General features: G+C 51.6%; 1 protein-coding gene across 8 annotated transcripts; it reads left to right on the top strand.

Moving 5' to 3' along the window:
• Positions 1–2: 2 nt before the first annotated feature.
• Positions 3–12806, top strand: RGL3 (ral guanine nucleotide dissociation stimulator like 3). 8 transcript variants are annotated; one of them, XM_088792520.1, is made up of 20 exons: positions 20–166; positions 622–735; positions 1298–1521; positions 1678–1731; positions 1846–2060; positions 5759–5901; positions 5998–6213; positions 6968–7071; positions 7194–7278; positions 8438–8494; positions 8601–8687; positions 8910–8942; positions 9025–9146; positions 9847–9942; positions 10044–10112; positions 10201–10314; positions 10496–10505; positions 10953–11075; positions 11164–11278; positions 12285–12543. In XM_088792520.1, the coding sequence occupies exons 1-20, from the start codon at positions 134–136 to the stop codon at positions 12401–12403; spliced, it is 2133 nt and encodes a 710-aa protein (XP_088648646.1). In that variant the 5' UTR covers positions 20–133; the 3' UTR covers positions 12404–12543. The 8 variants fall into 8 exon arrangements, with proteins under 8 accessions (XP_088648645.1, XP_088648644.1, XP_088648646.1 ...); XM_019744934.3 differs by lacking the exon at positions 10496–10505 and having other exon boundaries at positions 10201–10297; positions 12285–12806; XM_074338141.2 differs by lacking the exons at positions 10496–10505; positions 11164–11278; positions 12285–12543 and having other exon boundaries at positions 10019–10112; positions 10201–10297.
• Positions 12807–13867: the final 1061 nt, after the last annotated feature.

Below are 13867 nucleotides of genomic sequence, written 5' to 3'. Positions count from 1 at the left end.
CGGCCCTTCCCCGCCCCGCCCCTGCGCAACCCTCCCACCCCGCCCCGCCCCACGAGCCCCAAGTGCCCCGCCACTGCGCGCCGCCGCCGGCCCTTCCGCCTCACTCAGCCGCGGAGCGGGACGGGCGCGGGCCATGCAGCGGACAGCAGGGAAAGAGCTCGCCCTGGTAAGGGAACCGTAGGTCCCAGGATCTCACATCCCTGGCGACCTCCAGGTTCAGAAACTCTAGGTCCCCGCCCCTCGGACCCTAGCTCCCCGCAAACCGGACCCTTCGGACTCGCCCAGGAGTTCCTACCTCGGGCCTCCGGGCCTCTGACCCACTGAAGTGGCTGGTTCCTCTTAGGGATGAGGGGGGAGTTTGTCTCTAAGCGCGTCTGCCGGAGGAGCCAGAGACAGACTCTGTGAGACTGGACCCTGGGACGACCCCAAATGCCACCTCATCCTCCCAGATCCAGGGAGGAGGGTACCCGCGGCGCTGAGGGCACTTTCCTAGCCTGGGACCCCGCCCCAAGTCTCGTTGACTCTAGCGGGAAAGGCCCATCCTAAATCCGCGCGGGTGAGGGGAGCGGAGGACCCGGGACCCGGGACCCTGCGGCGTTCTGAGCCTCCCTCGGTGTCCAGGCGCCGCTGCAGGACTGGGGCGAGGAGACCGAGAACGGCGCAGTGTACAGTGTTTCCCTGCGGCGGCAGCGCAGTCAGCGCCTGAGCCCAGGGGAAGGGCCTCAGGACAGCCAGGTGAGAGGGGGTTGAAGGGCGGGCGGGGCGGAGTGGAGGGGCCTGGAGGTACTGAGATTAGGGCGAGTGGAGGGGCGGAGCTGAGGGAAGGGAGGGTTTTAGAGGTGGACACGTAAGGTGGGCGACCAGGTGAGTAGGGTAGATGAGTGAGGTGGGACCAAGTCAGGGCGAGGTTCCCGAGCGGGACCTGGAGACCGAACTGGACCGCTGGGCCTCGGTTAGCCAGGTTAGTGGGCGGAGCTGGGGGGGTGGTCTTTAGAAGCGGCCAGGTGAGGGTGGGTGGGGCGAAGGGCAGGGACCGGACGGCCAGTGAAGCGCGGCTGGAGAGCTGAGAGCAGCCTGGGGGTGGGCGGGAACAAGTGAGTGGGGGCAGAGGGCGGGGCCTGGGAGGATGACGGTGTCCAGGTCATTTGTAAACCGGGCAGAATAATGATAAATCGAGGGGGCCAGATCCAGAGGAATGGGCAGGATCAGATGCGAGAGTGGTGCTAGCAATGGGCGTGATTGGAAAAGGGGTGCTGCGGGATCTACTCCTCTGTGTCGTTGCCTCCCCGCCTCGCAGGCCCCCAGCCCCAGTGCCGACGCCTTCCTCCATTACCGCACGAGCAAGGTGCGAGCACTGAGGGCGGCGCGTCTGGAGCGGCTGGTGTGGGAGTTGGTGTCTGGAGACAGCCAACAGGACCCGAGCTTCGTGCCTGCCTTCCTGGCCACCCACCGGGCCTTTGTGCCCACTGACAGAGTTCTGGGCCTTCTCCTGCCACCACCACCGCCACCCCTGCCGCCCTGGTCAGTATCAATGGGAAACCTCGTGTTCCCACCACAGACCCTCACCCAGACCCTCTCCAATTTATAAGCAGGAAACCCCCTAACCCCACATCCCTCCTCCTAAGCCCTCCCAGCCCTCCTTCTTCAACTGACTGGGGGGGGGGGGGCTCTTCCTAGGGTAGAGATCAAGAAGACAGAGGGACAAGATCTGAGCTTCAACAAGAACCTGAGGTTGGTTTCCCCATCGGGTAGCAGTGGGAGGATAGGGGTCCTAGAAGTCTAAGGTCAGATCAGTGGGGCTGCAGAGCTCCCTGCTGGCCTCTGAGGCCCTGCCCCTCTGGACAGGGCTGTGGTGTCTGTGCTGGGCTCCTGGCTGCGTGACCACCCTCAGGACTTCTGGGACCCCCCTGCCCACTCAAACCTAGGCAGTGTCCGCACCTTTCTGGGCTGGGCCGCCCCACTGGGGACCGAGGCCCTGGAGGCAGAGAAGCTGCTGGGAGACTTCCTGGAGGAGGCTGAGCGAGAGCAGGAAGAAGAGGAGCAGCGCCAGGCATGGGCAGGTGAGGGGTTTGAGGCACTGATAGAGCCCTAAGCAGGCCTTTCTTGCTTGCTCCCTCCCCAGGGGCCTCCTTCCCTCAGGGAGCTGCAGATCTGAGACAAGTTTCTTAACTTTGTCTGAGTCTCAGTTTCCCCACCTGTAAAATGGAGATAATAACCCTTTGTCTAACATTTTGACATTTGTCCAGCACTTCCTTTCCTTCTCTATCCTAACAACAAAGATACTCCACCATTGAGTCAGGATGCTCTGTGTTTCTAACTACAAATTATTCCATTACTACTTGCCTTAGGAGCCACAAAGACCTGAGTTCAAATCCCAGTTCTGCCATTTGCTGACTTGTGACCTTGGATAAATCACTTCACCTGTATGAGCCTCAGTTTCCTTATCTGTGAAATGGGGGTGATAATAGTACTTACCTCATTGGCCTCTTCATTCAGCAGATATTTAGCCACTGGCTTGGGCACATAACAGTGGACAGGAACTCTCAGTTCCCTGGGGAAGACAATCAGTAAACAAGTAAACAATGAGGGCTTGGCAAATAGTAGCATTTTCGTTATTGTTGTCACTGATTCTTATTTATTAGAATCAACCACTTATAATGAAATCTATACAAGAAGCCATACTTTTATTTTCTTGTGTGGTAGATGTCAGTGAACTACCTGGTCTTTCATAGAAATATCTACCAACCTCCGTTGTAGACAGCTTTTAGGGGAGGGAAAAAGATCCACATACTTTAATTGTGTCTTTGTTCAGTTGTCAGCTCCTCAGACGTGCCTTCTCTGATCCCCTCCCAACGAATATATTCTCCCACTCTGTGACCCTTTAGCCTGCCTTATTGTTCTGCATAGCACTCATTGGTTTTGTCCCCAGCTCTCTCACCAGGGGCAGGAACAGCGATGATTCATTGACTGAATAAGTGCATCCTGCTTATAAAGTATCATCTTTCACCCATCTGTGTTTCATCTGATCCCTATCACAAAAGCATCTATATCCCTAATCCCCATCTTTTAATCCTCATGTTAAAGTGGCCACATTTCTCTCCACTTTACAAAGTAGCATCTCCTTCTCTCTCCTGTTAATAAAGTCTCAGTTATTTATATGTATTTTATCCCTTCATCTTCCTGGTTACTAAGCGTCTTTCTTCCTCTGCTTTCAAGACTTCATGAGCTTGATCTCACCACTGCACTATACACCTGAAACTAATATAAAAAATATCGAATGTCAACTATAATTTAAAAAAAAAATAGTCACAGGGTTGTAAAGTATAGCATAGGGAATATAGTCAATAATATTGTAATAACTATGTACATTGTCAGATGGGTAATAGACTTATTGGGGTTATCACAGTGTGAGGTATACAAATGTCTAGTCACTATGTTGTTTTGTACACCTGAAACTAATTAAGAAAAAAAGATTTCAGCAGCTGATTCCAAATCATTGGAACTGCACAGTCCAATGCAGTAGCCACTAACCCCAGATGGTATTGAAACTGAACTTAAATTAATTAAGTTAAAAATAAAAATTCAGTTCCTTGGTTTCACTAGCCACATTTCTAATGCTCAGCAGCCACATAGGATCACACAGGTAGAAAATATTGCCACCATTGCAGAAAACTCTGTTAAAAGTGCTGCCCTAAGCTATAAGTTCTTGAGGTCAGAAGAGAAAATGAACATTTATTAAACACCTACTGTATGCCAGGCTCTGGGAACCTTAATATTTTTATTTTGGGATAACTTTTTACTATGGAAAATTCCATACACATACAGAAGTAGACTGATAGTGTAAAGGACACTCCAACACCCATCACTACTCATCTTCAACAATTATCAATTTGAAAAAAAAATTTTTTTTCAAGATGATTTGAAGGCCAATCCCAGACTTATGTCACTTCACAGATCAATATTTAGGTTTATAACCTAATTGACAAGGACTTTAAAATATATATAACCTTCATTCCCACAATCATTTCCAACAAAATCAGCAGTAATTACTTAATATAAAAAAATACCCAGTCCATAGTCAAATACTCCCATTGCCCCTAAATCGTCTTTTTTACAGTTGTTTTTTCAAAATCCAAAGATCCATTCAAGGAATTCATTTGTGTTTCTTTGGTCTCTTTTATTCTTTGACAGTCCTTTACCTTTTGTTTAATGCCATTGGGGGGAAAAATGGGTCATTTGTCCTTGGCAATGTTTCACAGTCTTCTGCATTTGCCTGTTTGCTTTCTCGTGGTGACATGTACTATGTCCCTCTATCCCCCATACTTACTGTAAGATCTGAAGGTTTGATTAGATTTGGGTGCAATTTTTTTCCCCAATGCCTACTTTTTCAAACTAATATTTTGCAATGTCACCTGTCCCAATTTGAAATGAAAGGCAGATAATCGAGCCAACTTACACAGATAATTTGAAAATCATAATATGATGCTGTAAGCGTAACACAAAGGAAAATAAAAGGAAAGCAATTTACACATCCATGGACTATGCTTGTTGAGGCATGGATGTTTGGCGTGCCTCACTAGGAGACGTGGTAAAGTTGTCTGGTGCCTTTGTTGGACGGAGCGTCACGGTGAATGTGACAGTCACAAACACCGACTAATGCAGAGGAGTGCACTGGTGACGCAGACACAGTAGCATAGACTTTGGTGATAATCATTTTCCAAAATGGTGAACAACACTTGCAATTTCCAAACAAAACAAAGTCCAGACTTTCACAGTCCTCGCATTCCTGGAACCAAAATAATTAGTGTTTATGAGCAAGGTAGCTGAGTGCTACATTACTGTAAACAGGTTTTTCAAGGACACAAATGTCTTAGAGGGACATTTGGAGGCTGGGTGGCACAATTCTTCACTGTGCTTGTGGGCCCCCCTTCCGGTAGATGCCAATTTCCAAAATTTCCCCTAGGGGGCGCAACCACTGAAACCCACTACGAAAAGGCATATTTCAGTACTTTACAGAAGTGTGGTAGGCATGATCTTGTTTGATTTTTCTTTTTAATCCAGATGAAGAAAACAAGGTACAGAGAGGTTTAAAGGCTTGCTTTCGTTCGCACAGCAAGCCCAGTGGACACATTGGATCTGAACTTGGCACTTGCTGACAATAACATTCTCTCTTTTTTGTTGTTGTTGTTTTTTCAATTAAAGTTCATTGGGGTGACAATGGTTAGTAAAGTTACATAGATTTCAGGTGTACAATTCTATATTACATCATCTATAAATCACATTGTGTATTCACCACCCAGAGTCAGTTCTCCTTCCATCACCATATATTTGATCGACAATAACCTTCTCTTAACCACAGTTATACCACATCTGGAGAAAAGAAAAGGGCATAGGAACTTATCCTAATACAGGTTCAACGTTATGAAGCTCTATTTTCTACACTGGCCTTTGAGTACCTGGCTTCAAAGCCCTACCCTGCCATTTACTGAAGGTGTGACTTAGGGCAAATTGTTCCTGTTTCCCCACCCATAGAAAGTGGGTAACAGTACCTGGCTCGCTAGTAAGTGTTCTACGTTATGGAGTTAATCCACACGAGGTGCTCAGTGATCGTTACTGTTGCTCTAAGTCCTTAAACACATTCAAGAACGTCTCCGTTTAACAAATGAGGAAAGTGAGGCTCAGAAACGCTAAGGGAGTTCACGGAGACAGTCCTGAATTCACACCTGAGAGTTTTTAACTCCCTCTAATGCTCTCTCAGGATTTCCCGAAACTGCCCAGACTCCCAGCCCAGACTCCCGGGAAGGCTGCTTGGAAGAGGAGGAAAAACTGGTACAGGAAGGCCCTGAGCTCCTGGACTTCAGTGTAGACGAGGTGGCAGAGCAGTTGACGCTAATGGATGCGGTGAGGACACGGGAGGGGCGCGGCGCGGGAGGGGGGCAGGTCCCACTGAGCACAGATCCTACCCATCCTCCCCCACCACTCACCCCCTCCGCTCAGGAACTCTTCTTGCGCGTGCGACCCTGGGAGTGCCTGGGCTCCGTGTGGTCACAGCGGGACCGTCCAGGGGCCGCAGGCATTGCCCCCACTGTGCGCGCCACTGTGACCCAGTTCAACACAGTGACCGGTTGCGTGCTGGGCTCGGTGCTCGGGGCGCCGGGCCTGGCCGCCCCGCAGAGGGCGCAGAGGCTGGAGAAGTGGATTCGCATCGCCCAGGTGCGAGTTGGAGGGGAGGGAACCGGGATGGAGGTTGGAGGCAGAACCGAGGTCGGAAGAGAGGGAGGGGGCGGGCAGAAGGCAGAGGGCCAGGGGCCTGGGAATGTGGAGACAGTTGGGGCTGGGAAGTACCTAAATAAAAGCCTATTTTATTTAGGCTACATAGGAAGAGGCTATGCCAGGCTGGGCCCGGGACAGCAGAGGGACGTTGGGCGGGTCTTCGGATAAGAGGATGGGATGGGATGGGGAGTGATGGGGTGGGATTGGCTTGGAAGAGGGACCAATGCCCAGAAAAGGGGGCAGAGGTCTTAAAAGAGAGTGGTTGGGGGCGGGCATGTGCCTCGGGGCTGAGAGGAAGAGTAAGAAATGGGGGTCCAGGAGAGAGAGAGTGGAGGCATGACAAGAAGGGGGAGGGGAAGGAACAGAAGGTTAAACCTGGTGTGAGATTTGGGTTCAGGGAGGAGGAGTTTGGGTCCAGAAGAGATGCTGTGGGCGCGTCTAGGGCCCAGGGAGACACAGGAGTGGGGACCCCAGAAGCCAAGGTCAGAAATAGGGGTGGAGGCAGCTGTGGGAGGGCTGGGGCTCCCGGTGGGGGGGAGGGTCTGCTGGAGGAGGAGACTGAGTCTTGGTAGCATAGCAGCTGTGGGACGAGTCGTCGGGATCTGACCTAGGGTTAGAAGTCATGAGATCAAAAGGAAATCATACCTGGGGGTCAGGCTTGGGGTCTGACCAGCGCCCCCACCCCACTCCCCAGCGCTGCAGGGAACTGCGGAACTTCTCTTCCCTGCGGGCCATCCTGTCTGCCCTGCAGTCTAACCCTATATATCGGCTCAAGAGCAGCTGGGGCGCCGTGAGCAGGTGAGCAAGAATGGGGGGCGCGGGGGGGGGGGGGGGGGCGCTGGCGTGGGACCTCCTCATTACCCCATTTCAGCTCTGACTCTCCCAGCCACCGACTCCTGACCCCTCTCCTGTGTCCCCAGGGAACCGTTATCCACTTTCAGGAAACTTTCACAGATTTTCTCTGATGAGAACAACCATCTAAGCAGCAGAGAGATTCTTTCCCAGGTACAGCAGCCTGGGGAGGGGACCTGGGAGGGGACAAGGCATCACTTGTCCTAATATTCAGTGTCCTTTCCTTAACTTCAGGAATGACCTTGCCCTTGTATGTGGGCAGCCCCATGTTTTTACTGCCTCAGCTGTCCTCATGATAGCTCACACTTGGTAACTGCCTTATTTATTCATTCAACAAATACCAGAAGTTACAGGGAAAGGTCACTTAAGGCTAGAGTCATAGCAAAGAGTGGAAAAATAAAATTGTGCCAGGGACTTGACTTTGATAAGCAAAACTAAAACATTGTGTGCCAACAGGTCAGAGTAAGCTTCTAATTGTAATTAGAGGCTGGTGCTTAGGGTGAGTCCAGAATACATGGAATATTCTTCACATTCACCTCCTGCAGGTCTCTACCCTCAGAGACAGGATGCCCTTGCTGTGCCCCCCCAGTGTCTCCACCTCCTCCCCCTTTATTCTTATCTCTGCATGTCCTTAATTACATGTTCATTTGGCTGTTGCTCTCTTTCCCTCCATAACGTGTGCTTCACAAGGTCAGGGTTTTTGTCTGTTTTGCTCATGGCTGCCTCCCCTGCACTCAGGACAGTGCCTGGCCCAGAGTAGGAGCTCAATATCTGTGAGTAAATGAATATCTCACATAAGGATGATCTCAGAGAACAAGGAGCTCTGCATTAAGCACCTACTGTGTACCAGGTACTGTGCCAGAAAGCTTGGCCATGAACCAGACAGACACAGTTCCTGCCCTGGGGGGGATTCAGGCACCGGACAGCAGAGACACACAGCGCAATAACAACTGCCCCTGCAATGATATAATTAATTACCAGGCAGATCGATGTCATGGAGGCATTCAGGGCATTCCCAGGGGATTGCCTGGGGACCTGTTCCATCCAGGCCTGGGACAAGGATTCTAACCTGTGTTGAGACCAGCCCTGGCTGCCGTGGCATCCACAAGTCCCACCTCTGGTCACCCCCCGTGGGGCCAGGCCCCTGCTGCTTATCTATTCCCTGCCTTCCTCCCCCTGTTCATTTTCCCTTGCGTATGCCCTTTGCAAGTGGTTTGTGATTGCTGAAAGCAAAATGGGTGTATATTGAGGCATCTTCCCTGAAGGAGGGGTCATAGAGACCCCAGGACTGCTCAGTCCTTCCCCCCACCAGGAGGAGGCCACTGACAGACTCCAAGAGGCGGACACCCCCCCAGGAAGCCTGCCTTCAGTGAGTGATGTGGTTTCAGATGGGGAACAGCTGGGACCCTTGGAGGGGAAGGGAGCACGATGGGGTTGGTGATGGCTGAGAGTGACTGGAACTCTGGGGACCGCAGAAACTGCCCCCAGGCCCGGTCCCCTATCTTGGCACCTTCCTCACGGACCTGGTTATGCTGGACACAGCCCTGCCGGACATGCTAGAGGTCTGTCTCCTGCCCCTTAATTCTTGACCCCAGCACCCCTTGCCCTCAGCACAGTGGGCCTCCTGACATCCCACCCTTGACCCTGCCCGCATTCCCAACCCCTGCCCCCTTAGTGCAGTGGGGTTCCTGACATCCCAAGGAACTTTGACCCTTGATCCTTGACCCTGGAGACTCCAGTTCCTTGACCCTGGAGACTCCAGTTCAGACAAAGTTTGCCCCCAGGGGGATCTCATCAACTTTGAGAAGAGGAGGAAGGTGAGTGGGGACTGGGGTGAGTGTGGGGGAAGATCAAGGTGGCAGCAGAGCATGGGTGGGGTCTCAGAAGCCACTCCCTCAGGAGTGGGAGATCCTGGCCCGTATCCAGCAGCTGCAGAGGCGCTGTCGTGGCTACTGCCTGAGCCCCCGCCCGCCCATCCTGGCTACACTGCGTGCCCAGCGCCAGCTCAGCGAGGAACAGAGGTGACCACCCTGTGGCCTAGCCCAGCCCCATCCCAGCTGACCCTGGATCACACCCTGGATTTGGTTACCCCGTGCAACTCTCCAAGTCCTAATATCCCCTTCCTGAGCCCTGACCCCAACCTGTGAACTTGCATTATCTCCAGCCCAACTGAGGGCCCCAAATGACCTCTGACTTCAAACTTTGACTGCATCTGACTTTCTGACTTTAACATGCAGCTGACTATTCAACTTAATCATCCCATCTGTTTTCTTCGCATCTCTGAACCTATCTGATCTGTGACCCCATTCGTAAGCCCCATCTGACTTGCTGAGCCTAATCATTGACCCCCCAATTTTGAGTAACTGACTTCAATTTTGACGTATATTTGACTGTCTAACTCAGCTATCCCAATCGTTTCCTTTCATTCTATTGAATGCATGGCCCTAACCCTTGACCCAATGATTATCTGAACTTGAACTCCATCCTTGACCCAATTTGACTTCTCAGTCCCACCCTGTGAATCCCTGTGTGACCTGCCAACCAAGCCATCCATCTCATCCCTAATAAGACCCTGATGCTGTGTGACCCCATTTACTACCCTGACCCTGACATTTGGTGCCCAACACCTGGCTGTTCCCCACAACACCCAAAACCCAGCTCCCACATGATTCTAACTCTTGTCTCCCAATCCATCCCCCCATCTGTATCTTGACCCCTCAGTTACCGCATCTCCCGTGTCATTGAGCCTCCAGCCGCCTCCTGCCCCAGCTCCCCACGTGTGCGGCGACGAATTAGCCTCACCAAGCGTCTCAGTGCGTGAGTCTCGGGGTGTCTGTGTGGGATGATATGGGCAGAGATGAGGGATGCGGCTCCTGAAAGAGTCTGCCTTCAGCCTCAGCCCCTGTGCCCATCCTCAGGAAGCTGTCCCGAGAGAGAGGCTCATCCCCTGGCGGAAGTCCTGGGGACCCCTCATCCCCCACCTCCAGGTGAGCATCCTGTTTGGTGAAGGGACTGGAGATGGCAGGGTCAGAAGTCAGGGCAGCCACCACACCTCAGGCTCTGCATTTTGCCCAGTCTCTCCCCAGGGTCCCCCCCATCCAGTCCCAGAACCAGGGACCCTCCTCCTAGAAGTCCTCCAGCCTCTCCAGGGCCCCAGGGCCCCAGCACCAAGGTACCAGGCCTTCCTGTGTGTATGTGGGACTGTGGGCACCCAGGGCGGTATGTGTGTGTACACAGGCTTTGGGGCCAGGAGTGTACAGAGGAGATCGTACTCAGGCTTGGCTCAGCACTTAGGGTTTCTCTTCACGGGACCATGTGCATCTTCATGGCCCCAACTGAGGAATTGTTCCTGCATCTGGCATGTACTCAGACCTGGACCCGTGTGTCTGCTCACCCACAGGGCACTCCGGGGTGCAATCACACACTTTTGCACGAATATGTTTATACCCAGAAATTTGCATACCTAAAGGAGAAATGTGGCCACGTATATCCAAAATATCCACAGGACCATGTACAGGGCTGTTCATGGATATGTACTTGTGTATCTATGTAAACCAACTGTGAGCATATGTGTGTGCTCACTGTTCTGTGTATACAGGATTTCTTATGTGTAAACATGGGTTTGTGTGTTTATCGAGCATATGTAAATTTGTGTAACAAGGAATGAAGATCCATAGGTGATGGGATTGTACAGATGTGGGCTTGTATGTGTACCCTAACTGTGTGTCCCCAGGTTCTGGGTGTGTAGGGGCATGTATAGAATACATCAATGAGGGAGGGGCGTAGTGCTGTCCCACCACTCAGCCTGCCACTCCCACTGCCTACAGCTGCCCCTGGCCTTGACCCTGAGCTGCCCTCGCATCCCTGTTGTGGGGCAGCAGGGCTTGGAAGTCCGGGTCATTCGCGTCAGCATCGACAACGACCACGGTAACCTGTATCGAAGCATCCTGGTGAGGGGCTGGGCTGAGGACCTGCTGGGAGCAGCCCTGTCCTTGGGGCTCAGGCCATCACAGCTCACTTCATATCTTCTCTTCCCAGCTCACTAGTCAGGACAAGGCCCCCAGCGTGGTACAGAGAGCCTTGCAGAAGCACAATGTGGCCCAGCCCTGGGCCTGTGACTACCAGCTCTTCCAAGTCCTTCCTGGGGACAGGGGTGAGCAGGGACAGCTTGGAACCTGGGCTAGGGGACAGCTGGGAGGGCAGCCAAGTGACCAGAATCAAGGATGGCCCCAACAGGGCCATGAGGTGGTACAGGCACAGAGTAGGGGTAAGATGAAGCACGGTGGGGGAAAGAGGGAATAAAATATTTGTGCCTCAATTATATAGGTCATGTGGTTGTCCTGGCTCAGTGTGAGGAAAGGGGGCACCAAAGGTGTCTTCCTAGGATTTATGGGGAAATGAGATTGTCCAGGGTCAAACAGGAGAGGGCATGTAGGAAGCTGTCTGGGCTTAAATTATAAAATTATGAGGTTGTCTAGGCTCAACCTGGTAGGGTATGAGGCTGAAGGGGGTCTGGGCTTCAATTTGAGAGGAAATTAGTTTGTTCAGGCTCAGCATGGGGACTCTGAAGGTATCTGAACTTGGCACAGGAGAAGGCCATATGGTATTGAAATTCAGGGTAGGGGAGCAGGAGGTTGTCCAGTTTTTGCAAGGGAGAGGCAAGCGGTTGGTATGTTAAAGGACAGATATGAAGTAGGCTGGACATTAGGAAGGACTGTATGAGGTTGTTCAAGTGTGAGGGCCACAGGTTGTGCAGGCTGGAAGTAGGAAGTCAGAAGTTGTCCGAGTTCATGGTGAGAACAGCATGAACTTGGCTGGGAGTTGACTGTGGGGGAAGGGTAGGAAGGACAGGAAGTTGTTTAGGATTTGGGGTCTGTGTTTGCCCAGGCTTGTAGTGCAGACTGTGTTGACTCCATGGGAAATGGCAGGAGGTTGCCCAGGTTTGTGGTGGGGAGGAGACATGAGGTTCTGTGGCTTCAAGTGGGAAACTGCCTAGGTTCTCAATGAGAGGAGAATGAGGTTGGCTTCGCACTGGCTGAGGAGACCCAAGATTGTTCCAGCCCCAGGGTAAATGGCAGAAGGTTACCTAGACCTAGGTCCCTTGTAGGGGAAGTATGAGGTTGTGTGGGCCTTTCATCATTTTGTCCACACTTGGCCAGAGCTCCTGATTCCTGACAATGCCAACGTCTTCTATGCCATGAGTCCAGCCGCCCCTGGAGACTTCATGCTGCGGCGGAAGGAGCAGGCCTGGCACACAACGTCAGTCTCCCCAACCTGAGGTGGCCCTCTCCTGCCTCCAGGACACAGGTCCCAGGGGCAGCTTCTATCACCACCCTGTCCCAGAAAGCTCCCGTTCTCCAGGAGAGCCCACTGAGCTCCAAAGCCTGTGCCCCTCCCCCAACTTTATTGGGCCCCATCCTGCTGACTCTCTTGGCACTGGATCCCTATTCCAAAGCCACCAGCCCACAGGGTGGCTGGTGGAGGGCTCCATCACATACTGGGGATCAGACTCTTCCCCAGAGAAATCTTGTAACTGTTGGAGACACATCAGAACTGACAGAAGTGGATGAACAGTGATCGAAGCTATGAAATAGGGGTCAGTCTTGTTTGTTCTGCACCTGTGCCTCATGTTCACTCTTCATCAAAATAAAAATGTAAAAGAAAAGGAAAAACAAAACAAAGAGCCCTAGGAAAGGGGCTGGGTGAGGCATGACTGGATGCTGGGGCACTGGCGGGGGTGGGGTGGGAGGGCTCACACACACAGGGTTCAGGACTCCCTCCCCCAGCATTTTTGGGGCAATATGCTTTCTTTCTGCTGTGTATATGGGAGATGAAGAAATGAAATTCCATGGGAATCAGACAACTAACATCATCACCCCTGAGTCAATAAGGACTGAGGATAAAAAGAGAAGGTGAGTTGTCTGTCAGTACTGGGGTAGGAAGAAGAACCAGGCAGAAATGAAGTAAGTTATAGGGCCGCCTGCAACAGAGTCATAACAACGATAATAACATGCTCACTTTGCACTCCACTCTGTACTGGACACTATCTAGGGGCTGTATAGCTCACTTATTAATAAGGATTTTCTATTTCAAAGGGTCAAAAAAGCCAATTCAAACAGACACGGGCAGAAAAAGGAAATGAATGGCTCATGTAATTGAAAAGATTCATTTTCCCAGCTTCAGGCACAGTAGGATCCAGGGAGTCAAACTATGTCATCAGGATTTCGTTGCTGTCTCTTGGCTCTAATTTGCTCTAAGAATGAGACTGTCCATTGTCCCCCCCCCACCCCAAATCCAATCACCTTTTCCTATGGTAATAGAACCAGTGATTTTTATCTGGTCACCCAAAGTAAAAACTGCATTTCCTGTCTCCTTGCAGCAAAATGTAGCCATGAGACTAAGTCCTGGCCAATGAGATATAAAGGGAAAGGATGTGGGTAAATGCTAGGTCCTGCCCTTCTTCCTTTTCTGCCTCCTGCTGTTTAGAAATAAAACATAGGGTGGATTATGTTGGACTGAGTGATTCACACCCTCTAAATTACTGAACAACAAACTGGAAAAAGCATGGCTGTCTGAGACCAGAGAGCTGCCATATAGTATTGCTGGTACTTGGATTGTTACATAAGAGAGAAATAAGTGTCTATCTTACTTAAGTCACTATTATTTGGGTCTCGGTTACAGTAGCCAAAAGAACATTTTAAGTGACATAGCCCGCTCCAAGGCAGGCTCACACCTCCTGCAG

Source organism: Rhinolophus sinicus, chromosome 15, assembly GCF_057876585.1.
Source record: "Rhinolophus sinicus isolate RSI-liver-muscle chromosome 15, RSI-T2T, whole genome shotgun sequence".
Classification (NCBI taxonomy): Eukaryota; Metazoa; Chordata; class Mammalia; order Chiroptera; family Rhinolophidae; genus Rhinolophus; species Rhinolophus sinicus.
This window is presented reverse-complemented; position numbering and strand designations above follow the sequence as displayed.

What these genes read in the sequence shown, in the direction of transcription:
- RGL3 (XM_088792520.1), top strand. Translation starts at nt 134, where the DNA reads ATGCAGCGGACAGCAGGGAAAGAGCTCGCCCTG. An exon ending in CCGCCACCCCTGCCGCCCTG is followed by an intron (nt 1,522 to 1,677) that starts GTCAGTATCAAT and finishes GGCTCTTCCTAG; the next exon opens with GGTAGAGATCAAGAAGACAG. An exon ending in ACTTTGAGAAGAGGAGGAAG is followed by an intron (nt 8,943 to 9,024) that starts GTGAGTGGGGAC and finishes CCACTCCCTCAG; the next exon opens with GAGTGGGAGATCCTGGCCCG.